Source organism: Eschscholzia californica, unplaced genomic scaffold, assembly GCF_041429995.1.
Source record: "Eschscholzia californica isolate CP2 unplaced genomic scaffold, dmEscCali1.0.p SCAF_1, whole genome shotgun sequence".
NCBI classification, from domain to species: domain Eukaryota; kingdom Viridiplantae; phylum Streptophyta; class Magnoliopsida; order Ranunculales; family Papaveraceae; genus Eschscholzia; species Eschscholzia californica.
The window spans coordinates 32,585,301-32,609,398 of record NW_028238198.1 but is presented as its reverse complement, the minus strand read 5'-3'; the positions used below and the strand labels follow the sequence as shown (position 1 = coordinate 32,609,398).

The window sequence follows — 24,098 nt, the reverse complement described above, 5'->3', positions numbered from 1 at the left end:
AAATTTCTGTATACACTTTAAAAATAAAAGTACTAAGTATACAAAATGATTTTAACTAAATCTATGACATGCTGAGTCATTAAAAGTAAAAGAACAATTTAAATTGTCGTAATTCTGCCATCTTTGAGTGAATGTGAATAGGAATAAATCATTTTCGAGAGCTCTTTTTTTATTCTTTTTTTCTTTTTGTTGAGGGCATTTTAGAGAGCTCTTAAAAATGTATTCAAAATCTTCGAGTGAATGTAAATGTATTCAAAATCATTTTTAGAGAGCTCTTGAAAACACAAGAGTATGTAGTAGGGAAATGATAAAGTTACAAAAGATTTTGACAAAAAAAGGTTCCCAGCTGATGTGGCGGGTGTGGTTTCAAACTTTGACCAAATGATAAAGTTACAAAAGATTTTGACAAAAAAAGGTTTCCAGCTGATGTGGCGGGTGTGGTTTCAAACTTTGACCAAATCTAGGCCGTTGAGAGATGAAAATCACAACCGCCACATCAGATAGTAATTTTTTTTTGTCAAAATCTTTTGTGATTCTAGCATCTCTTATTAGTATAGCATTGATGATGGATGATAAATGAAGTTGTTAGATCCAAAGGGTAAAAATGGCAAATGGGTCATCAATTTTCAACAATTACTATGAATCTCGAGATTAACACTACTGCAACTGTGATTCACTCTACAGGAAAAAGTTTCTCACTACAAACAAGAAAAAAAAGCAGTACCTAGCTAGCAAGATGAGTTTAGGATGGTAGGCCTTGAAAAGTAAACCAGTCTTTTCTCTTTCTCTCTCCTCTCTTCACCAAAGATCTTGATGTTTACTTCTTCTACAGATTATGAATGAATAGAATGATATTGAAGAACCATCCTCATTTTTTATCTCTTCCTTTTTACTGATAAGACTCAGTGTTTGAAATGGCAATGGAACCCTTCTTTTAGAGAGAAGAGAAATTTAACTCATCTATTTGGGTTTATTCACTTTTTTCATTTCTCTGGGTTACTAATTTAGCTTTCTACCCATTTTTGCATTTTTGTTTTTCTATTAACCCTTTGAAGCAGGAAATGAGGAAACATGGATGGCAGCTCCCTTACCATCCTCTTCAGGTGAAGAAAAATGGGTTTATTTTTTTCTGTTTTGTTTCAGTTTCTTCATTTTTAGGTGCTCATTAGTTCTTTCTGTGAAGGTGGTTGCTGTTGCTGTGTTTCTGGCACTAGGGTTTGCATTCTATGTCTTCTTTGTCCCCTTTGTTGGGAAGGTGTTTCAGTATGTTCTCATGAGTTTATATACTCCCCTTGTAAGCTCATTATCTCTGCTTTTCCATTCTTTTAGTTCTTTATTTTAGTTCTCTGGTTTTTACTATCTCAGATCTGTCTGATGTGCTTTTTAGTGCTATTTTCTGACATTACGTTGTTTTATATTTAAAGGGTATATGTTGTTTCCTTTTCAGTTTCTCTCTTCCATGCTTTCTGTTCTTTTTGTTAATCTTCTTCTGTCATTGATGTTGTGATCTCTCCCCTTACCATAAAAGATGAATAGCTGCTTATCTTATAGCTTTTGTTGTTATGTTAATGTCTTTTTGGGGACTCAATGAAGTTCTACCTTTTGATCTTAGTTCAACAATGAGGAACATATTCTTAGGATTTTGAATTTCTGAAGACATCATTCACCATTTTGTTGAAATACTAGACTATATCTGTATCATGTCAATGCCAAATCTTGCTCAAAGAAACAGATGGTTGATTAAGAAACTGTCACAGCAAATAAGCCAAATGTCCAAGAGAAAGTTTAATGACTGTTGATTAAGAAACCAACAATGGTGTTTGTAAATGAAGCTCACTTTTTCAAGTTGCCAATGGTATATCACTTGTAACTTGCATTTTTCGGTTTATCAATTCTTCGAAAGGACTCATGATCTACTAGAAGGATATTGGATGGTTAAGTTCACCACGAGTGAAGGATATTATAAGTCACTTATCTGAGATTGGTGAGAGTGAAGTTTGAGATCTCCTATCAATTTAGGGGTTAAATAGAGAAATATCTTTATATTCCTGGTCTTAATGCACAAAAGTAACTTGAAGTGCTTGGCAGAATAACTTTGATCTGCGATATCTTCATCAATATAATAAGAGTTCTGAAGGTCATATGACGGTAGTTGGTCAAAATAATAGTTAGGCGCATTGAGTTTTTTGAACCACAGATCTTCATTAACATTTGTTACTTCGTTTGTTAGATATGGCCAGGATGACTATTTTAGCTTACTGATTTTTGTTAGCGCATTGTGTCTTTGAATCAGATGCTTTCATTGACATTTATTACTTTGTTAGATTACATGCTCGGTCTGCCTATACATATGGTGTGCAGCCGCTGATCCTGCTGACCCTGGAGTCTTCAAGTCCAAAAAGTACCTCAAAAGTGTTGGCATTAGAAAACAAAAACCACTCAAGGAGTCAAGACTTGGAGTAAAATCAAATTCTTCAACCGGGGATGCGAATACTTCCAGTATGGGACAGAAGGACTTTGATGAGAGCTTGGTCAATGGGGACTCCACTGATGAAACTGAAATAAATAGAAAACACCACTGTTCACGTTACATGATTTTGTTGGGATGGTTTCCATGTGCTCTTATCTCAAACTGTTCAAGACATTCCGAGGAACCACCTGATCAACAAATGAGTGAAGACGGCATGTTTTATTGTAGTTTGTGCAAGGTGGAGGTATGTGTTGAATATTCAGTGTTCGCAATCTAAAACCTCGAACTCTTAGACGAGTAACAACATAAATAGAATGGTCTGTAGGTATAACAAGGACTAGTTTCACATTCTATAACACTCTGATTTCTTTCTTAGCTGGATACCTTTTTTTTTAAATAGCAAAGTTTGGACTCTTCTCTCCGAACACATCTATTACTTTGAACAAACTGACCTTTAGACTTTAGTTAATTAAATTATGCTGAACTAGTCCTTTAAGATGTACTTAAATTGCGTTTAACTTTTCTGCAGGTCTTCAAGAACAGCAAGCACTGTAGAGTTTGTAATAAATGTGTCAACCACTTCGACCATCACTGCAGGGTATATAGATTCGTTTTGGTGGGAAGCCTATTTGCCTTTCAGCAAACATCTAATATATTCTTTATCATTTTTGTAGTGGATTAACAATTGTATTGGCAAAAGAAACTATCGTCAATTTTTCAGCCTCATGCTTTCTGCCCTACTCTTGGTAAGCATTAACCTTCCTTATTAGTAGGTTCTCAACTGTGTCCAAAGCAAATCATTCAAACTGTTTATTTTAACATCCTTGAGATCGGGGTAGTCGCATCTGTACTTCTTAAACACTAAAACTTGAAATATATTCCACATCCCAAGGGTTACCTCGGTCGTTGAGTAAGCATTTTACTTTCAGTTACTTTTTCATTTTGGTTGACTATTGACAGGAATATACATGGTTTGTGCGCCTTGGGCATGAGATTGCAGCTTATAATACAATGGCTGAGCGGAATACTTGTAATGATTTGCGCTTTTCTTGAGAGGAAGAGATTCACTTTGGAGATTGCCTCAAAGTTGGGGAGCAGTTTCTCGTTGGTTCCTTTTGTTATTGTAGTGGTGCGTTTCGGATCTTAATCTATTTTCCTTTACCTCAAGTACTATCTTTATAATCAATTATTATTTACATTAGTTGACAAGATTTGTGCATACATTATAACAGGCGTGCTGCACAATTTTGGCGATGATTGCCACTCTACCACTTGCTCAGCTTTTATGCTTTCATTTTCTTCTCGTGAAGAAGGTTAGTTCACAAAATATTGATACGTCTATTGAAATGATTGAGCCACTTTATACTTGTGTGTTTATTACTTCAAACTTTAGATAACTGAACCAACCTTCGAACTTAAAGTTTTTATCTGCTCATATTAATGTTGTTTGTGGAATTGGGTCACAGGGAATCAGCACATATGACTATATCGTAGCCTTGAGGGATCAGGAACAACAAGAAGAAGGTCAACAAAGTCCTCAAATGTCTCTTGTGAGTTCACGTACTGGGTTTAGTAGTGCAAGCTCCTTAAATACTTTCCAGCGAGGTGCATGGTGTACCCCACCTCGGTTGATTTTTGACGATCAGGTTGGTTCATTCTTCTTTCTACATATTGTTTATTGTATCTTTTTTTGAGAAGCATAATGATTTAAGACCCGTAATATGTAGCGAACAAGGCCCAATTTAGACATACTAGGCAAACTTGGGTTCTTGCGAAAAATTCCCTTCAGCATAACCTATCAGGCTATCACTGAGGGAGTTTCGGGATCGAATCCCAGACACATACTAGTGAGCTTTGTTGAATGGCTTTAACCACTTGACTGAACTGTTGTAACAATTCTCAGAAAACCAGAGAGATGATAGAGACAATCAATCACATACAAGAACACAAGAGATTACATGGTTAAGTCATAAAACCCAAGTCCATGATAAGAATGGCAAGATGATTTCACTATGTATGAAAAACAAGATTATAAAGATTTCGCAAGAGCTTGTTATCAATAACCGTTAAACTCCCGCCTGAAAGACATTAGCAACCCTACATTGATAACCACTCTTATAAGATTGCAGCGGCAGAGCATAGGTGGGTCTAATCCAAATTTGGGTCATTGGCCAACAGCTTTCGGGTTGCACTTCGGGTGTGAGATCGTCCCATATTCAAGGCACCTTATATAACGAAGACAATATAAGACTAGGTCACTTGGGGCAATGAAACATAAGTGGGTCCGGTCCAATTTGGCCATTGCCCAAAAATCTCTTTCAGCTTGCAGTTGGGGTCTGAGATCGACCCCATATGCCATGTTCAAGACACCTTTACAACAAAGACAATTCCGTCTTTCCTCTTTTTACATTTGTTTGAGTTGTCCATATTCTAGTATAACCATATTCATGATTACGGCTTTCAGACGCAGACTTGTTATTGTGTGTTTTTCCATTTGACAGCAATTCTAAGATGTTGTTTTGCCTCCAGTTTGATGTGATTCCTACAGACACAGCCATGTCAGTAAGTTCATCAGGAAAGAAGATGGTATCAGAAGAACAAATTACAAAGAAGAATCCCAAACCTGTAAAGATTAGTCCATGGGCGTTGGCCCGCTTGAATGCAGAAGAAGTCTCAAAGGTTGCTGCCGAGGCAAGGAAGAAATCCAAAATTCTTCATCCTGTGGTTCGAAAGGAAGTTCCTTTCGGGCTAGAAAGGGAGAACAGCTTTGGCAGCAGCAGCAGACCGATGGGTCCAAGACCCGAAAATCAAAAGCACAGTAGCAAACGTATTCGTCTCCCAGTGGATCTTCCCCTCGAAACCTTATCAAAGATATCAACTAGAAGTGCTGATAGCAAGCTGAATGATCTACTAGCAGAGACTTCTATCAGTTTAGCTCCACTGCAACTTGAAGCTCGGAGTGCTTTCCAGACAAGCCGTGCCATGTCAGCAGCTTCGACCTCCATTATTGCTTCTTCTCCTGAGAGTAGTCGAGAATCAACTGACATTCAACCATTCCATGTTTCCTCATCAGGAGCAGAAGAAAATAGCGAGCTCATAGCTGGTACTGCTGCTGGTTCAACTTCTCAGAAGAGATCTATTAGTGATGGGTACGAAGCATCGGGAGGTGAAGATAGTGACTGGTTTCCTTCTAGAACTGTTCATAGATCATCAAACTGGAAAAATTGAAAGCTTCTAGTACAGTCAATATCATCTTTTACCCGATCATGAAGTTTTCGATCTGTGTCGAGACCCATTAGGCCATTAACCAATCTCATCTTTTCATGCTAGAAATTTTTGTTCGGTTTCCGATGGTTTGATGTCGAGTTGCGATGGGAAACAGACTGCAATTCAAGCAACTCGATCTTTTCTTTTTCTTTTAGAAGTGTTGAATTCATGAATGATGTTATTCAGATCCATATTACTTTTGTTCATAGATTAATTCATCTTCTCTTAAAACTTGTTCTGCCATTTTTCCATTTCCTAATAATTCTCATCCAAATTGCAGCTAATAGTTTTTTTTAATTGTTTAAAATCGTCACCTGCCTCGAACCCTTGACCTCGTTGGAAGACTTACCTATTACCACTTGAGCCAAAGGTTGTTGGCAGATAAATTTATTTTGATTATAGTAAAATACATTATCTCTAAAAGCTAATAGTCACGGTGCAGCTAATAGTTTCTTCATTCTATTTTTCATTATAGTAAAACACATTATCTCTAAAAGCTATAGATATACAAGAGAAAAAAGAACGAAACAAATGTTGAATTATGAAGAACTGGATCGACATTACCCCCAATTCTTCTTCATTTTCAGCTCTTGCTTGAGCAGATAAATCTTGTTTAGAATTCAATCATTGCTTACTTTCTCTGCAACAAATTTACAGGTCTCTCTTTCTATATTTGAAGCAATCTTTTGCACTGAGAAGATTTCAAGAATTTGACGTTTCTTTCCGATTCTCTGAACCTGCAAACATTCATGGTAGTTCATGATGTTCATCTAAATTTGTTGAACTCTTCAGACTGCCATTATCCTTTTCAGGTACAACCTCAATCTGTATCAGATAATAGTGTTTATCTTGTGAATCCAACGGGGACTTCGACTTGCAACTTCTAAAGAACTCACAGGTTGTTATCGTGTCGAGAACGAGAAGGATTGAATACAAGTAAGCAATTACTAGTCCTTCAAAAGCCATGGCTGAACTGAAGTTACCCAAAAGAAGAACAAGTCTCACTACTCTATAATGAAACAGAGCTTCAATGGCAGCCAAAGCCAGATTGAATGGAAGAGCCAACAAGAGAGCGTCCGAACTCCTTCCTCTGATCATAAAACAAGCCTAAAGGATTGCTAAAAACCCACTGCAATTCTCCATTCCAGAGACAACTAAAGCTAAGTTGCAGGCAACAATGGTGTTTGCTAGGATAACTGAATAAAGAACTGCCCCAGTTGCAGAAAAGAGGAGAAGAAAGTTCGGAGAAGAAAACCCGAAAGCATCAAATAAATTGAAGGTGAGAAAGAGTAATGTTAATGCTGAAGCATTTGCTGCTAGAATTATGAATGAATTGCATAGATGGGTAGTCAAGAGAGGATAAGATAAGGGCAAGTAAGAAAAGAAAGAAGGTCGAAGAGAAGGATTTTCGTGGTGAAGAGCTTTAATTATCGAAGATTTAGCAACAAGGAGAAACGAAAGAGTAAAAGGAAGAGTGAATAGAGTACAACAAATTGTTTGAGAAAGTTTTATACTGAGAGTTGAGAAGAACTTCGACGATTCTGGGAAGCCTGCTGCATAAAAAAAAAATCGAAAGCGGGAGTATACCGTTGGGAGGAGAAGAGAGGTGGAAGGAGTAATGGCTTCCGAGAGGAGAATCGATACGGAGACTGGTAAGATGATTAATGCTGTGGTAGAGGTGAAGTATTGATAGTTTTTGAGGTAAGTATGGATTGCTCTCCTTATGACCTTGGATGGGTTCTCCATTGGGATTGATGGGTTTATCTCCAATGTTTTTTGATATAGAACTATATATATATATATATATATATATATATATATATATATATATATATATAGAGAGAGAGAGAGAGAGAGAGAGAGAGAGAGAGAGAAAGAGAGAGAGTACCCCTTCTCTCTCTCTCTCTCACACAATTTCTATTATTTGGTTGGTGAGTTTGAGTATGTTTTATGGATAGGCTAACAACTACTAAACCACCACAACTATAAACAGATAGAGTAGTTTGGACTTTGTTTTAGTAAAAGTAATTACACTTTCTCTTCCTTCTATTTCTTTTAGGGAATTCTTGTTGAGTAGTATTAAGGTTTGATTTTGATGATCATAAATTACTTACTTTTGAATTACTCAATCTCTTCTTTTATTATATTGTTGGTGATACTTAGCTTGCAAGAATGTTGTATAAAATTAAAAGAGAATATCTATCTCAATTCTCTTACCCCTTCAATATATATGTCTTCTTGTAAAAGAAAACTGTTAGGTAGGTACTCTCATTTCAAATTGACCCACAATGTTTGTTCTGGTACATGGAACAAATCTACCTTCACATATCATCGATGTCAATTTGTTTTCTAAAACCAAGTACGGTAGTATTCAAATATCCACTCATTCACGAAGCAATAAAATGTAAAACTTAAGTGTGTAAATCAAAGTGGTTGTGAAAAGATTAAACTGGAAATCTGTAACTCAGTGAAGTTATTGTCGAATTCAGTGAAGACTATTTCTCAAGATCAATGGTTTAATTTTGTGAAAATAGTCCTATATGAGAAAACAATGATCTAGTAACTAAATATATAGGGTTTAGTTCTTCTCCACTCATTGTCAGTTGATTTTGAGTTTAATAACGACAAACTTAACAAATTTTATTTCTTTTCCTATTGAATAAGTAAAACTAGTTTTACATTGATGTAGCTTTCTTTTAAAGCCAACACCTTGTCACTTAATTTTTGCTAAATAAGTTAAAGGAATATAATTTTTCAACAAAAAAGTTCAAGGAATATAAAGTGTCAAATCTTGATAAATTCAGCATCCTGTAGACGGTGAGAAGTCTACGGGTCGGAAGTCAGAAGGTCGGTAGCTGAAACGTCTTCTGGAATTCCAAACGTCGAGTTCCTGATTGATGGGCACCAACAACGTGTGAAAGAAACCTGCAAAAGAAGGTGAACAGACACAAACAAACCCGTGAAGGCTTGGGGGGACACCGGGATGGTGCCTGCCAAGGGCCCTCCGACGGTCAAGTCAGCAAAGTATTACAATGAATAATAAACGAAATGCCTGAGGATGTAACCGTTGATGTGTAATCGGAGAGTGGCTAGGCTCGTAGAATGACCGGAGTTCGAATCTACGGGAGTGAAAGGATCAGGAGTATGAGAGTAGACGTTACCAGTAGCGTCGAGCAAGAAGAAGGATGTGATCTCCTCGAAGACGTCTGGAAGCGTCGAGCAGGAAGCGTCGAGTCGGAAGCGTCGAGCAGGAAGCGTCGAGCAGGAAGCGTCGAGCCGGAAGCGTCGAGCAGGAAGCGTCGAGCAAGGATAAGCTTTAACACCTTTGAGGCGTCTAGTAGTGTCTGTGACCAGAACCAGGTGAACTTGTATGCTAAACGTCTCGAGGATAATCGAAGAACAGAGGGCGAGTGGAGAAGAAGAAGTTGTATGAGTTGCTTTTCTCTCTATTCGATGATCTGAGAAATGAAAGTGCTCCTCTTTATATAGGCTTGAGGAGTGATCCGTTGGGAGGAGTAAAGGCTGACCGTTACGGAGTAAATGCATGTCAAGATACTTGGGATATGGTGACGTGTACGCTGGCTGTACATGCACAACGGTTGTGCATGATCTCTGGCAACTACTCTGATTGTGCATGTGCATGGTCTCGCATTTATGTGAGACGTTACCATGTTATGCATGTCAATAATGGGGGAATATTCGTTGCTGGGGTTACGTTGACCAAGTCAGATATCTTTGTCATTATGGATATATTTGACATGTGGAGTATCTCTTCATTAAATAATCTCTTACACGTGGTACGTGGAGATATAGACGTGTCGAGCGCCAGACGTGTGGAGATTCGGGCGTGTGGAGTTTTGTGCACGTGGGAACTCTTTGCACGTGATTGGGCCTTGACACGAGTTTTAGGGTCTAGTTGACGAGTACCCGTTAAGAGACTTCTGGGCTGGGCCCAAACAAGGACAAGCGAGCCGGGTTGGGCTTGACGTCCCGATGGACATTTTATCGTCGAGGGCCCAGGTGTAGTTTTTGGTCAACACAGTTTGTCCCCCACTCTCTAAGTAAATGGTCTATTTCCTTGGAGAGTAGATGAGAAGGAAGGAACGAGGGCGGTCCCGTTGGTTAGATGATTTTTGTGTCAGGCGTGTGAACCAGATAACAACGTTGCAGCCCTGCTTGGGAGGAGAAGTCCGGGAGACCTTCCCCGTCGTCGGGCAGGTTTCGAGATGTCCCTTGCGTTATCGGACCACGTCGATGGTTCGTCTGAATCGAGGCGTTTCGAGGCGTTTCGAGGGTCTTCCTAACGCGGCCCGGGCAGCGTGGAGCTTCCCACGCTGCCTGGGCAGCGGGGAGCTCTTGCTTCACGCTGCTGGGCAGCGCGGAGGGTCCACTGTTGTCGAAGTACGACGCCGGGAGTTCTTTTTTCGGGGAGACCGAATTTGGGGACTTGGCGGAGTAGTGCCATGTGGACGCCCAGGTGGCGTTTATGTCATGGATCATCAGGATCTTGCCATGTGCCGATGTGACCCATGAGTCGATGTGTCCCTTTGATCAGGGGTTGGGAGTCCTATAAAAGGGATCCTTAGGCCTTTGAAGTTCATTGTTGTGAAAACTTTTTCAGAGCTCTGGATTTCTAGAGGCGGTTTTCTCCTGTTCTTCGCGTTCTTCGTGATCTTCATACCAATTCTCAACAAGTAAGTCATTTTTTCATTTTTTGAAATTTCGATCCTTCGATCTGTTTCCGTCGTATGGAACTTGCTATTTTTCGTTTGTCTTACCGATCAGCATGTTCTTCCATATTAGTGCTTGTATGAAACTTCCCGTATGCATGTGAACTTGTAGTAGGCGTATGCATCCACTCGTAGTAGTTACACGGAAACTTGTAGCTGTTGTGTAAACTAGGAGTAGTTGTAAATGTGCATGCAAACTGGTAGTAGTTGTAGTACAAGTAAACTTGTAATTCGTATTGGCGCACGAGTGAACCGGTGAAGCTTGTAGGAGTGCACGTAAATTAGTAGCACGTGTGGGAGTACATGTAAAGCTTTATGATATGCGTGGTTGTACACGTAAACTTGTGAGGTGGAGGTGTGTACACGTACTCATGAGGAGGATGCGTGCAAAATCTTTGACGTGTATCTATTCACAAGAGAAAAAATTACTCAATCCTGTAAGTAGTGCGGAAAATACCTCAATTTAACGTGACTCGTCTATATGCGTTCTTGATTCGTAAGTGTCTTTATTTTGTACATGCCTCCATTTTGCACGCGATCTTCAGTTAGTCTGTCTTGTACTAGTGTGAGGCATTCCTGAGTGTGTTTTCCCTTTGATACGTAGGATGGCCAGGACTTTCCCATACAACCGTGAACAAAGTAGTGCTGAGCTTTCTCCGCATTTAGGTGGAGGGCCTTATGTTGACTCGTCTTCTGATGACGAGATCGATGTGGAACAACAACTCTCGGTGCTGACTGAGGAGTGCGTAGAAAACCTCAGGATGAGCTATCAAATTCCAGCAGCTCTAAAGATGAGAGCGCCTGAACTTGGTGAAACTGTAGTCGAGTCGCGTCGGCCTGGATATTATGCCTTTTATGAGAACTTTCTGGAAGCGGGCATACGATTCCCCATTTCTTGTCTGGTGAGGGATGTGTTGATTAGGTTTGGGATAGCCCACACTCAACTCATGCCGAACGCGTGGAGGTTGTTGATGGCCTTGGAGAAGCTTGGGGAGAATCTGAATGATCCTCTAACCGCGCAAGATGTAACTGCCCATTATTTCATGAAAGCAAACGATCATGGATCAAGGCAATACCAACTCAAAGTCCGTCCAAAGATGGCAAAGATTATAGTTGGTTTGCCACGTTCTGAAAAGAATTGGCAGCGCCGGTTCTTCTTTGTTAAGAGGGACGGCGTGTTTACCCCGCGCGAGAGCGGGAATGTCTCGTTCAAATGGAGAAGTGCTCGTGAGTGTCGTCCATATTGTCGATTACGCTTTCACATGCATTGTTCTTATGCGTTTGGTTTTCACATGTTTTGTTTCGCATGTCTCGTTTCACATGTTTTGTTTCACATGTTTTGTTTCACATGTTTTGCTCCACGTGTTTTGTTTCACGTGTTTTGTTCCACGTGTTTTGTTTCACATGTTTTGTTCCACGTGTTTTGTTTCACGTGTTTTGCTTCACATGTTTGGTTTCACATGTTTTGCTCCACGTGTTTTGTTTCACGTGTTTTGTTCCACGTGTTTTGTTTCACATGTTTTGTTCCACGTGTTTTGTTTCACGTGTTTTGCTTCACATGTTTGGTTTCACATGTTTTGCTCCACGTGTTTTGTTTCACGTGTTTTGTTCCACGTGTTTTGTTTCACATGTTTTGTTTCACATGTTTTACTCTGACGTCTGCTCTGTGTAATGTAGAATTAGCAGACGGGAATTTGCACGGATTTTCTCGTGACGATCAGATAGTCAGGCTCCAGAAATTCTGGGAGGAGCCCGCATTGAGGAGGAGTTGGAAAAGGTTGGTTTTCGGAGAGACTGAGTCTGCAGCTCCTAGACGTGCACAGGGTACGTGTTCTGCTTTTTGCGCTCATCAGCTTTCTCCATGCGTTTTACTTTGACCTGTTTCCTCCGTGTGTGTAGATGTTTTCTTCAGCTGTTTCCTTTGTTTCTTACAGGTGGAAACATGGCTCCAAGACAGAGTTTTAAGGTACCATCAGCTAAGGAGGTGGCCTCCAAGAAGAAAATTCCAACGAAGAAGCCGAGAGTCGAAACGTCTCCCGAGTGTGTGTTCGTTCATCCCCCTACTTCTGGTATTGGGCCCTCTTCCTCGGGAGTTAATACGCATGAGGCAGACTCTGGAGCGATGCATGTGGATTTTTCCTCCTCGATGTCGGTGTTCGAAGACCCATCCTCCCTTCGACGTGTTTCTAGCTCCTTAACTTCTGAGAGTGATAAAGCTTATCTTAAGAAGATAGGTGTTCAGAAGGCGTTGGAGCAGACTGCGCTTAGTGGTTACCAGGTTTGTAGTTCAAAAAGTGTTAGAACAGACGTCTGTTACATCATTGGCTTCCCGACTTGTATGTGTTAACGTCCATATTCTTTGTTGTAGGCGATGATGAGTGCGAACTACGCCCAGGAGCATATTAGTTCTTTGAACGCGCAGATCGAAGCGGAGAGTAGTCGCCACGCAGAGTCGGAGAGATCCATGCAAGGGCGCTATGAGGAGTTAGAGGCCAAGTACTCCAAGCTGAAGATCTCGCATAAGAAGTGTGCGGGAGTGCTTAAAGAGATGACTTACAATACTGTGGCAGTAGCTCGAGGCGAGATGATGAAGCAGTACGTCGCAAACGAGCATACAGGATGGGACCTCGAAGGAGAGATTGAGCGTTATGAGGCCCTGAAGGATGTTGATTACAGCTTGGATTCTTGCTCTGACTAGAGATGTCTTTCGAGTCGTGGACTCTATTTCCTTCTTTGCTTGTCTGTTTTTGTTTCAGTACTAGTTTGATAAACTTCGTGAATGGGTGTGTTTTTGCCCCATTCTTTTTAAGTATTTCAACTCGAACTTGGTTAGACGTTGATTCTCACTTGTTATGTTATGAATGAAGTATTTTGTTTACGTTTATACTGTGCACACAAGGTGTGAACGTTCTTTGTATGAGCAAACGGGTTGCCTTTTATGAGTCATATTGACTTATGTTTTATAGATGTGGAGCATGCCGAATCTGTGCAAGTATTTTGTGCATGTAAAAAGACAAGCAGAAGTAAGAGACTTAGATTTTAAGTGAATAATACCTCAGGAAATTCTTTATTGATACATGTGAAAATTTCGTGCGTTAGTACGAGTACAAGACAATCGGGTTGTCGTATGTGACCCTTTTATAGGAAGGGTAGCAATCGGGTTGCCGAGTACATGTAAAACAGATGAGCAATCGGGTAGCTAAGTACATGTAAAGAAAATGAGCAATCGGGTTGCCACTTTGTCGATGCTTGCGAATGTAGACAGACAAACGGATTGTCTTGTAGTTGAGTTTGTTGTACATTCACACCTGGTTTGTGTTGTCTTTTCATGCGTTTTATTGGTTCTTCATCTGTTGCTTCTTCATATGTCTTTACGTGCAATGTTGCTTCTTCACATGTCTGTATGTGCATTTTATTGCTTCTTCAATTGTTGCTTCTTCATACGTCTTTACGTGCAATGTTGCTTCTTCTCATGTCTGTATGTGCATTTTATTGCTTCTTCAATTGTTGCTTCTTCATTCGTTTGTTTTTCCCACATCTCTTTGTCCTGTGAAAATACATCATGAGTGTGTTCCCCCCAGCCTAAGTGTAGTACTGAACTTTGTGCTGGACTTAGGCTGTGTTAACCTTCGGCAAGAGGTGTCTTCGATTTCCTGTGGAGGAAGAAACAAGTGGTCAATGGCATAGCCATTGACCCTCCGACGCTCAAGTTAGTCAAGTACTAAAAGAGAAGCGAAAGATGGAATATTTGAGTTTAGAGTGCGAAAACTACTTCCCATTTCCTCTCGACATGTTCTTGTGAGCATGAAACGTGTACTGATGTGAAGATGTTGTTACCTGCACAATTTCCGTTGAGGGGCTATAGTCGGTGGAAATCCCACCGACTCTCCGATGCCTAAGTCAGTACATGTACAAGTAGGAGAGAAAACAAAAAAGTAACAATAGAGTTTAGAAATGATAGAGTTTGAGATGCACGACATTCCAACTGTTGTTTATGTCACGTCCATCTTGTGCTTGAATTTTATACGCGCCTTGTCCTACCCCTTTAGTGATCTGATACGGGCCTTCCCAAGTAGGTGCAAGTTTTCCAGCGCCGCTTTCTTTGGTGTTCTGGAACACCTTTCGAAGTACCCAATCTCCTACCTTAAACGTTCGAGCTCGTATGTTTCTGTTGTAATGACGTGCTACTTTCTGTTGGTAAGCTGCATTTCTAATGGCTGCCATATCACGAATTTCATCGAGCGTGTCGAGATTGTGATTGAGTTGTTGCCAGTTACTTTCTTCTTCTGTCCATTGGTAACGGGTAGAAGGAAGTCCTGCTTCTGCTGGTATGACGGCTTCTGAGCCATAAGCGAGTGAGAAAGGAGTTTCTCCTGTCGGAGTTCGAACAGTGGTTCTGTACGCCCATAAGACTCCTGGTAGTTCATCTGCCCAGGCGCCTTTGGCTTTCTTCAATCGTTTCTTTATTGTGTTCATGATTGTTTTGTTGGAAGATTCAGCTTGTCCATTTGCTTGGGGGTATCTCGGAGTTGAGAAGTTTAGTTTGATCCCCCATTCTTTGCAAAAATCTTGAAAGTCGAAACTAATGAATTGCGAACCGTTGTCGGTCACAATTTCTTTTGGAACGCCAAACCTGCAAATGACATTCTTCCAAATAAAACTTTTTACCTCTCTATCACGGACTTGGTGGAATGCTTCTGCTTCAATCCATTTGGTGAAGTAGTCCGTCACAGCTAACATGTACACCCGTTGTCCAGGTGCTGTAGGAAGTTTTCCTACTATGTCCATCCCCCATTTCATGAATGGCCAAGGAGATAGTATTGAGTTGAGACGTTCTGGGGGGAGATGAGATGTGGGTGCGAAGCGCTGACAACTATCACACTTTTTTACGAAATTAATGCAATCTGACCTCATAGTTGGCCAATAGTACCCGGTAGTGAGTACTCTAGTTGTTAGACTGCGTCCTCCGGAATGATCCCCACATTCTCCTGCATGTAATTCAGCGAGGACGTACCTGGCTTCTTGTGGGGTGATACACTTGAGATAAGGTCCTGAGTATGACCTCTTGAGTAGTTGCCCATCTAGGATGGTGTATCGGGCAGCTTTAGCACGAATCTTTCTCGCTTCTCCCCTGTCTTCTGGTAACTCGTCATTTTCCAAGTATCGAATCAACGGATTCATCCAGCTATCGATTTGATCCGTAGGGCTACCTCTGAAGTAGGATTTTTCCATACTGCTGGCCACTTAAGCAAAACCAGAGGAATATTTTGAGTTACCTTTGTTTGAATTGAAGAACCGAGGTTAGCGAGCGCATCAGCATGTCCATTCTCTAGACGAGGTATCTGTGTTATGTTCATTTCTTTGAAGGAAGTTTGTAACTCTTTTACGTGAGCAAGGTATGCAGTCATTTTGGCGTCACGTGCTTGATAAGTTCCCTGTAATTGGTTGACAATGAGTTGGGAGTCTGACTTAACATCTACTCTCTGGATTCCCATTTCTTTTGCAAGTGTAAGTCCAGCTATAAGTGCCTCGTACTCAGCTTCATTGTTTGTTGCTTTGAACGCACAACGGATAGCTCGTTGTATTAGATCTCCTTCGGGAGAAGTCAGAGCTATCCCCAACCCTACACCGTTCATGTTGCTTGAACCATCTACTGATAGGTTCCACTTCTGCTCGCTTTTGTCGGTTAAGCACAACAATTCTTTTTCTGCATGCACCGATATGTTAGGTGAAAAATCAACAATGAAATCAGCTAGTACCTGTGACTTGATGGCGTTCCTTGGTTGGTATGAGATGTCGTACTCACTCAACTCTACTGCCCATTTGGTAAGGCGTCCAGAGAGTTCTGGTTTATGGAGAATGTTCTTCAGCGGGGATTCTGTAACCACTACCATTGAGTGACATTGGAAGTAAGGTCTGAGTTTACGAGCAGCGTGGACCAGTGCAAGTGCAAGCTTCTCCAACTGGCTATAACGCGTCTCTGCGTCTAGAAGTGACTTGCTCACATAGTAAACTGGAAGTTGTTTTTTATCTTCCTCTCGTACTAGCACGACGCTTACTGCCGTTTCTGCAACAACCAAGTAAACATAAAGTTTCTCACCTTCGTTGGGTTTTGAGAGTAGAGGTGGAGAGGTCAGGTACGCTTTGAGTTGTTGAAGTGCGTCTTCGCATGCTGGCGTCCACTCAAAGTTTTTCGACTTGCGTAGGGTGGCGAAGAAAAGATAGCATTTTTCAGAAGATTTTGATATGAAGCGACTAAGTGCGGCGACTCTCCCTGCTAACTTCTGTACGTCTTTTATGCAAGTGGGAGATGGAATGTTCATGACTGCTTGTATCTGTTCTGGATTGGCTTCGATTCCTCTTTGTGTCACCATGTAACCTAAGAATTTTCCAGAGGAAACACCAAATGAACATTTAGCAGGGTTTAGTTTCATGTTATACCTTTTAAGGACGTCGAAGGCCTGGCGGAGATGATCCAAATGTTGTTCAGCCTCCAAAGACTTGACTAACATATCGTCAATATATACTTCCATGGTATCACCTAGCATTTCGGCAAACATTCTGTTGACGAGTCTTTGATAAGTGGCTCCTGCATTCTTTAACCCAAAGGGCATCACCTTATAACAGAAGATACCTCGTTCCGTCACAAAAGCCGTCTTCTCTTGATCTTCAGGATGCATCAAGATTTGGTTGTATCCGGAGAAGGCGTCCATAAAACTCAAAAGTTCATGGCCAGAGGTAGCGTCGACCAGCATGTCAATATATGGCAATGGAAAAGAATCTTTCGGACATGCTTTGTTGAGGTCGGTGAAATCGATGCAGACTCTCCACTTACCATTCTTCTTTCTTACCACTACTACATTAGCGAGCCAGTCAGGATAGTTGACTTCGCGTACTGATCCGATATCGATCAATTTCTGAACTTCTTCATTGATAACTCTTTTTCTCTCTGGAGCAAACTTCCTCCTTTTTTGCTTGACAGGAGAAAAACTTGGGTCGACCTGCAATTTGTGAACTATGATTTGAGGATCAATACCTGTCATGTCAGCGTGTGACCATGCGAAGCAGTCATGGTGAAGCGTGAGGAATTCTACTAGCTTTTCTCTGAGCGTAGGATTTAGTCTTGAACCGATCTGTATTTTATGATCCGGTAGCTCTGGGTGAATCTGTACTTCATCCAACTCCTCCATAGTTGGCTTGTCTGGGTCACTATGGAGTAGTTGTTCTGTCTGTAATTGCTATAAAGGAGCTTTAGGCGTCTTCAAGGTGTTTTTGTAGCAGTTTCGAGACGTGCTCTGTTCGCCTTTGACTTCACGCACCCCCCACGGAGTAGGGAACCTTATAACTTGGTGGAAGGTTGATGGGACTGCCCTCATGTTGTGGATCCAAGGACGTCCAAGTATGATGTTGTAGGCAGAGGGACTGTCGAGTACTACGAAGGTTGTACTCATGTTGATTCCACCTGCAAAAACAGGTAAAGAAATTTCGCCGAGCGTGTACTTTTGCTCGCCGCTGAAACCGATGAGAATGGTGGGTCGGCGATATATACTCGTTTCTTCCAATCCCATTCCTCGCAATGCATGTAAAAACAACACGTTAGTAGATGAACCATTATCGACAAGTATTCTTTTAACAAGAACATTGAAAATAGTAAGTGAGATAACGAGAGCGTCATGATGAGGGTTGACGAGCCCTGATGCTTCATTGTCTGGGAAGCTGAGAACTTGGTCTGTGAAGACAGGTGAAGACGTTTTAGATGAGTGAGCGTCTGGGTTGACCGCTACACGTGCACTTCTTTTGGCGGCTGAATGACTGACTCCGCTTACTTCTGATCCTCCTGTGATAACCAAACATGTTTTTGTTGGAGTTGGTTCCTCTGGTTCCTTTGGATGAACATCTCTTTGGGCTATAGTATGTTTCCCTTTATCTGTCAATAGGTCAGTGAGGTGACCTCTCTTCAAGAGTTCAGCTACTTCTAGTCGAAGGGCTATGCAATCAGTGGTCATGTGCCCGTGGTCAGCGTGGAACTCACACCACTTGGTATTGTCTCTCTTATCACTAGGAGTTTTTGTCTTGGCGGGCCATCTTACTACATTGCCCATTCCTTTCATTACAGCGACTACTTCGACAGGTTCAATGTTGAGATTGTATTCTGGAATTTTGGAGCGAACAGGCGCTTGATTCTTATCACTTGGACGTCCAGAGGGGGTGTTGGATGGTTTCCTGTTCTCTCGGGACTAGGGTCCTTTGGATGTTGGATATGGTTCTGCATGTCGACGATCGGTCCTTCTGTCGGACTGTCTAGAGCGTCGATCACTGCTTCTTCCTTCATACGAGTATGACCTGTTTCGGTGAGCTTCGTCTTCTTCCCAACGAATTTCTACCCACGCCCTTGCTAACACGTCTTCCATTGTAGTGCAGTTGAACTTTGTGAGTTCTTTGTAAAGCTCTCCATCTGGTAGAAGACCCTTTCTGAAGGCGTCTACAGCAGTTTCTTGGTTACAATAAGAGATAGATACTTTCTCCCTGTTAAATCTTCCCACGTAGTCACGTAGTGGTTCTCCTCTTCTTTGGTGGACTCGGTACAAGTCACCAGAAAGTTTTTCCAACTTTTTGCTGCTGGCGAATTGTTCGACAAAGGTGTCCGTCAACTGGGCAAATGATGCAATCGAGTTATTTGGGAGGTTTGTGTACCACTGTAATGCTGGTCCGATGAGACTAGACCCAAAACTTTTGCACATGCATGCCTCACGCAGGTCTCTTGGAATAGCTGCTGTGAACATCCTCTGCTTGTAAGAGGCAATGTGGTCATCTGGGTCAGACGTACCATCATACATCTTCATGTTTGGGAAAGAAAACTTCTTTGGCATCTCCACCAACGCAATAGCATCGACAAAGGGCGAGTCAGCGTAACTGTGAGGAAGACTCTTTTTGAAAGGAGTGGGCATTCCTGGAATACGTGTAATCAATGCTTCCATCTCTGCCAATTTTTTTGCCATTGCCTGTTCTAGAGGAGTACCTGTAAACGCAAACGGAAGCGAATCAGAAGATACATTAGCTTGAGTTGATCCGTTTGTCATAGGATACATAGTAGGTAAAGTATATGGGAGAGAAGAGTAAAAGGGTGTAGTAGTTGGAAGAGTTTGATGCGTGTGCTGGGTGACACGCAATGGTGTGACAGGAGTAGCGGTAGGGACTGAAGTCGATCCTCCAGCCGTTACAGGAACTTCTTGACTCGAGGGGCCTGCTCCTTCTGTACTTGTAGGAACTGGTCTGGCATTTCTCGAGGTATGAATTCTGGAACCTCCTGGAGTCATCATAGAAAGTTCGGTAATCTTTTCCTGGAGTAATTGGTTCTCTGCTCTAACCAACAGGTTCTCTTCTTCCAACGCTTTGAAGCGTTCAGAGTTCTCTCGTACTTGAGCGGTAAGTGCAGCAAGTTGAGCAGAAACGTCAAGAGGAGCAGATGTCATGTTCTCTTCCATTTGGCTGATTGTCTTCGTTGTTAGTTGCTGAGGCCCCACGGTGGGCGCCAAACTGTAGACGGTGAGAAGTCTACGGGTCGGAAGTCAGAAGGTCGGTAGCTGAAACGTCTTCTGGAATTCCAAACGTCGAGTTCCTGATTGATGGGCACCAGCAACGTGTGAAAGAAACCTGCAAAAGAAGGTGAACAGACACAAACAAACCCGTGAAGGCTTGGGGGGACACCGGGATGGTGCCTGCCAAGGGCCCTCCGACGGTCAAGTCAGCAAAGTATTACAATAAATAATAAACGAAATGCCTGAGGATGTAACCGTTGATGTGTAATCGGAGAGTGGCTAGGCTCGTAGAATGACCGGAGTTCGAATCTACGGGAGTGAAAGGATCAGGAGTATGAGAGTAGACGTTACCAGTAGCGTCGAGCAAGAAGAAGGATGTGATCTCCTCGAAGACGTCTGGAAGCGTCGAGCAGGAAGCGTCGAGTCGGAAGCGTCGAGCAGGAAGCGTCGAGCCGGAAGCGTCGAGCAGGAAGCGTCGAGCAAGGATAAGCTTTAACACCTTTGAGGCGTCTAGTAGTGTCTGTGACCAGAACCAGGTGAACTTGTATGCTAAACGTCTCGAGGATAATCGAAGAACAGAGGGCGAGTGGAGAAGAAGAAGTTGTATGAGTTGCTTTTCTCTCTATTCGATGATCTGAGAAATGAAAGTGCTCCTCTTTATATAGGCTTGAGGAGTGATCCGTTGGGAGGAGTAAAGGCTGACCGTTACGGAGTAAATGCATGTCAAGATACCTGGGATATGGTGACGTGTACGCTGGCTGTACATGCACAACGGTTGTGCATGATCTCTGACAACTACTCTGATTGTGCATGTGCATGGTCTCGCATTTATGTGAGACGTTACCATGTTATGCATGTCAATAATGGGGGAATATTCGTTGCTGGGGTTACGTTGACCAAGTCAGATATCTTTGTCATTATGGATATATTTGACATGTGGAGTATCTCTTCATTAAATAATCTCTTACACGTGGTACGTGGAGATATAGACGTGTCGAGCGCCAGACGTGTGGAGATTCGGGCGTGTGGAGTTTTGTGCACGTGGGAACTCTTTGCACGTGATTGGGCCTTGACACGAGTTTTAGGGTCTAGTTGACGAGTACCCATTAAGAGACTTCTGGGCTGGGCCCAAACAAGGACAAGCGAGCCGGGTTGGGCTTGACGTCCCGATGGACATTTTATCGTCGAGGGCCCAGGTGTAGTTTTTGGTCAACATACATCCACATAAATTCAACACTTTTTTTTAATCGTAACAAAGGTCAAAAGTTTGAGGAGGTCACAACATTGGATTAAGTCATATTATTATCACCCTTAAAGAAGTCTTGGTTTTATTAACAAAATGATTTGACTTGATCATTCAGCGTTTTATCTACAAAAGATTAACTTCAAACTTAATTCTCTTATTAAATCACGCTTTAAATTCTGAACTACCTTGAATATCAATATAGAATTACCCCTTGGATTTATGAATTCTCGTGCAGAATTCCATAGCTTAGATAGTATATCATCAATGTTATAAAAAATTAAAAGAGAAATTTCAAGCCCTTCTTAATTCTCTCGTTAAATCATGTTTTCAATATTGAACTATCTCGAATATGATATACAACTACAAATATAATTTTTTAAAATATTTCTAATGCAGAATCCCATATTTACGTAATTAAAAGAATTAAACGATAAACTTCAAGTCTTAACTTTTCAATTGGTTCATATTTCCTGTACAAAACTACATTGAACATGAATGTACAATTACATGTTAAAAATTTGAATTCTTGTGCAGAGGGTCTCTTGTAATCACTCTACATATTATACCTAACTATGATGCATTTGTAGCCATCTCAAAATAAAGAGGTATCAAATTAAAAGAATAAAATCGTGTGGACGTCTATCTAAGGGCAAATATATAGCAATAGAGAGCTTAGAATAATGCAACTTTAATAATATAACATTACCTTTCCACTTCACATCATCAGGATGAAGCAGCCAAATATGCCAGCTAGATCTTAGATTATACTAAAATAACAAGACTTTGGGGGTCCCAATTTTAAAAAGTAATAAATAATAGTAGGGAAAAACAAGAAATAAAAAGTGAGAGCTAGCTAGGGTCAAGGCATGCCTGGCGTGTCTGTTTGTCTACTATGAAGATGACGCTAAGTTAGTTGATCTGACGTGGCACTTCTTACATGGTTTACCTGTATTTTGCAGTTGGGTAGTTTGTGGATGGAGTAATTCCATTTTGGCCCACAATTTGTTACCAACTAGCTAATTTGGCCCCATTAGTGTATGGGTTTCCTGTTTGACTCTTAATTGTGTCAGAGAGTTCAGTTTGGCCCCAAATTTTGTCCAACCTTCTAATTCTACTCTCATGGCGTCTCTACAATTGTATTTTCTTTCTTTCCTTTTTGTCCAACTCACCTCCACTTCACCCTTTTCTATATTCCACCCCACTTTCTTTAACCAAATAAGGTCGCCAATGATTACTATTTTTCAGCGACCTTCAATTTTTCTATAAATCTTTCCTTCTTTCCCCATCTCCATTATAACAAAGAGGGGAAGAAGACACGTGAAGTCCAAACACTTATTGGGCTAAATCAGCCAGTTAGTCATAAATTGGAGTCTAAAACCCAAAGAATATTGTTTACTTTCAAATGGGCAGTCCTCTGTTTCTTGTCTCCTTATATTTTTAAGATTTTTTTATGGTATTTCAGTATAAAAATAATATTATTAACATTCAACAACAGTTTAGCTAGTTCGTTGGGCAAAGGATACTCTTGGCTCATTAGGACAACCCTAGAATGATTTCCAAGACATCAAAACCGTAGAAGACATGCTTGAAACTCTCCAACCTCATATAAATATAGGAAAATGCTAAGTGTACAAAGGATTTTTGACAAAATACTTGACTTGATGAGTCACACGAGTAAAATAACGATCTAGATTAAAGTCAAACTTTGAAAAAACAGTCTTTTAGTGAAAGTGAGTCATTAAGTTAAGGATTTTGTCATTTTAACACTCCCCATAAATTTAAGGCATCTAGAAGTAACATGTTATCAAAGTTACAAATGTTGAGGTTGGCAATCCCTCTTTCTCCTATCTTGAGATTATATATTTGTGGGATTGTAGTTACTGTGAGTTCCTCCCTCCTCTTGGGCAACTTCCGTATCTAAACTATTTAGAAATCTTTCATATAGATTCACTAAAATGTGTCGACGATCGATTTTGCTTAAGTAGTCGAAGAAGTATCACTACAAATAGATTTCCATCATTAAAGATGTTAAAACTTTGTCCTTTACCTTGCTTACAGACATGGACGGGTCTGAAGGATGGTGACATACCTGCTCTGGAACGACTTTGCATTGAGCGTTGTGATACCCTTGAGGTTGCTCCCATCTTTGAAATCCTTCAACCCCCTGAAGGGAATTATACCCTTATACTAGTGTTTATAGCGGATAACGACATCTAATGTCTAACACTAGTATCCCCAAGATCATCATGCAAAACTAGTAATTAACCAATAAGAAGATAGTAGATTACCTTAATCGCTATTTCCCTCGAACTAGTTGTATAGATTAAAGAAGACCAAGAGCTTCAAACGTAGCTCCTCTACTTGGGACACCGAATAGTGTATTTAATCTCCCTCCTTGAAAGCTCGCTAGCACTCCAATGGTGGTTTGATAATAAGAAGACCTTCTTCTTGCTTGACTAGAAGATAGCTTGGGAATTAGCTCACTTTCTCCTCTCTACTTGATGTGGTAGAGTAAGAAAGCTTAGAGAGAAATTCCACACCTTATTCTATGCCCTAAGAGTGTTTATATAGAACCCTAATAAGAATCCACCTCCTTTTAGGTTTCCTAAAACACCCTTTAGAATAAGATTTAGGGAAATAGTCGAAAATAGCAACTAGTTGATATTTTCTCAATTTCCTAAGGATATGACGTCCAAACCCAGCCAAAATTGGCAGATTTAATTTTCATAACATAAGGAAACGTCCCTCCAAAAATCAGCCCAATCCGAGCCCTAAAAGTGCCCGAATCAGCCTAGGCCCAAAACCCTTATTTCGGGCCTTTTTGCTATCTTTTGCCCAAATTCTAT

The 24,098-nt window shown here is 41.0% G+C and overlaps 2 protein-coding genes and 1 pseudogene across 3 annotated transcripts; 2 read left to right on the top strand and 1 right to left on the bottom strand.

The window, feature by feature from the left end:
- Nucleotides 1-228: 228 nt before the first annotated feature.
- On the top strand, nt 229-5,968 carry LOC147566168 (DHHC-type zinc finger family protein). 2 transcript variants are annotated; one of them, XM_086652664.1, is made up of 10 exons: nt 229-312; nt 540-1,103; nt 1,184-1,294; nt 2,325-2,714; nt 3,000-3,068; nt 3,145-3,216; nt 3,471-3,599; nt 3,703-3,783; nt 3,937-4,116; nt 5,000-5,968. In XM_086652664.1, exons 2-10 carry the CDS (start codon nt 1,062-1,064, stop codon nt 5,696-5,698), a joined length of 1,773 nt encoding a protein of 590 aa, XP_086508790.1. In that variant the 5' UTR covers nt 229-312; nt 540-1,061; the 3' UTR covers nt 5,699-5,968. The 2 variants fall into 2 exon arrangements, with proteins under 2 accessions (XP_086508790.1, XP_086508789.1); XM_086652663.1 differs by having other exon boundaries at nt 243-312; nt 501-1,103.
- A 308-nt stretch (nt 5,969-6,276) lies between these two features.
- LOC147566167 (uncharacterized) lies at nt 6,277-7,545 on the bottom strand (annotated as a pseudogene).
- Nucleotides 7,546-11,072: 3,527 nt separating this feature from the next.
- On the top strand, nt 11,073-13,384 carry LOC147566166 (uncharacterized). Its single transcript, XM_086653662.1, has 4 exons — nt 11,073-11,583; nt 12,145-12,291; nt 12,402-12,745; nt 12,836-13,384. The coding sequence occupies exons 1-4, from the start codon at nt 11,073-11,075 to the stop codon at nt 13,163-13,165; spliced, it is 1,332 nt and encodes a 443-aa protein (XP_086509788.1). The 3' UTR covers nt 13,166-13,384.
- Nucleotides 13,385-24,098: the final 10,714 nt, after the last annotated feature.

Coding starts and splice junctions, on each gene's coding strand:
- LOC147566168 (XM_086652664.1), top strand. CDS start 1,062: ATGAGGAAACATGGATGGCAGCTCCCTTACCATCCTCTTCAG. Junction 3,217..3,470: donor TGCTTTCTGCCCTACTCTTG/GTAAGCATTAAC, acceptor ATGAGATTGCAG/CTTATAATACAATGGCTGAG. Junction 3,600..3,702: donor TTCCTTTTGTTATTGTAGTG/GTGCGTTTCGGA, acceptor ACATTATAACAG/GCGTGCTGCACAATTTTGGC.
- LOC147566166 (XM_086653662.1), top strand. CDS start 11,073: ATGGCCAGGACTTTCCCATACAACCGTGAACAAAGTAGTGCTGAGCTT. Junction 11,584..12,144: donor GATGGCAAAGATTATAGTTG/GTTTGCCACGTT, acceptor TGTGTAATGTAG/AATTAGCAGACGGGAATTTG. Junction 12,746..12,835: donor CTGCGCTTAGTGGTTACCAG/GTTTGTAGTTCA, acceptor TCTTTGTTGTAG/GCGATGATGAGTGCGAACTA.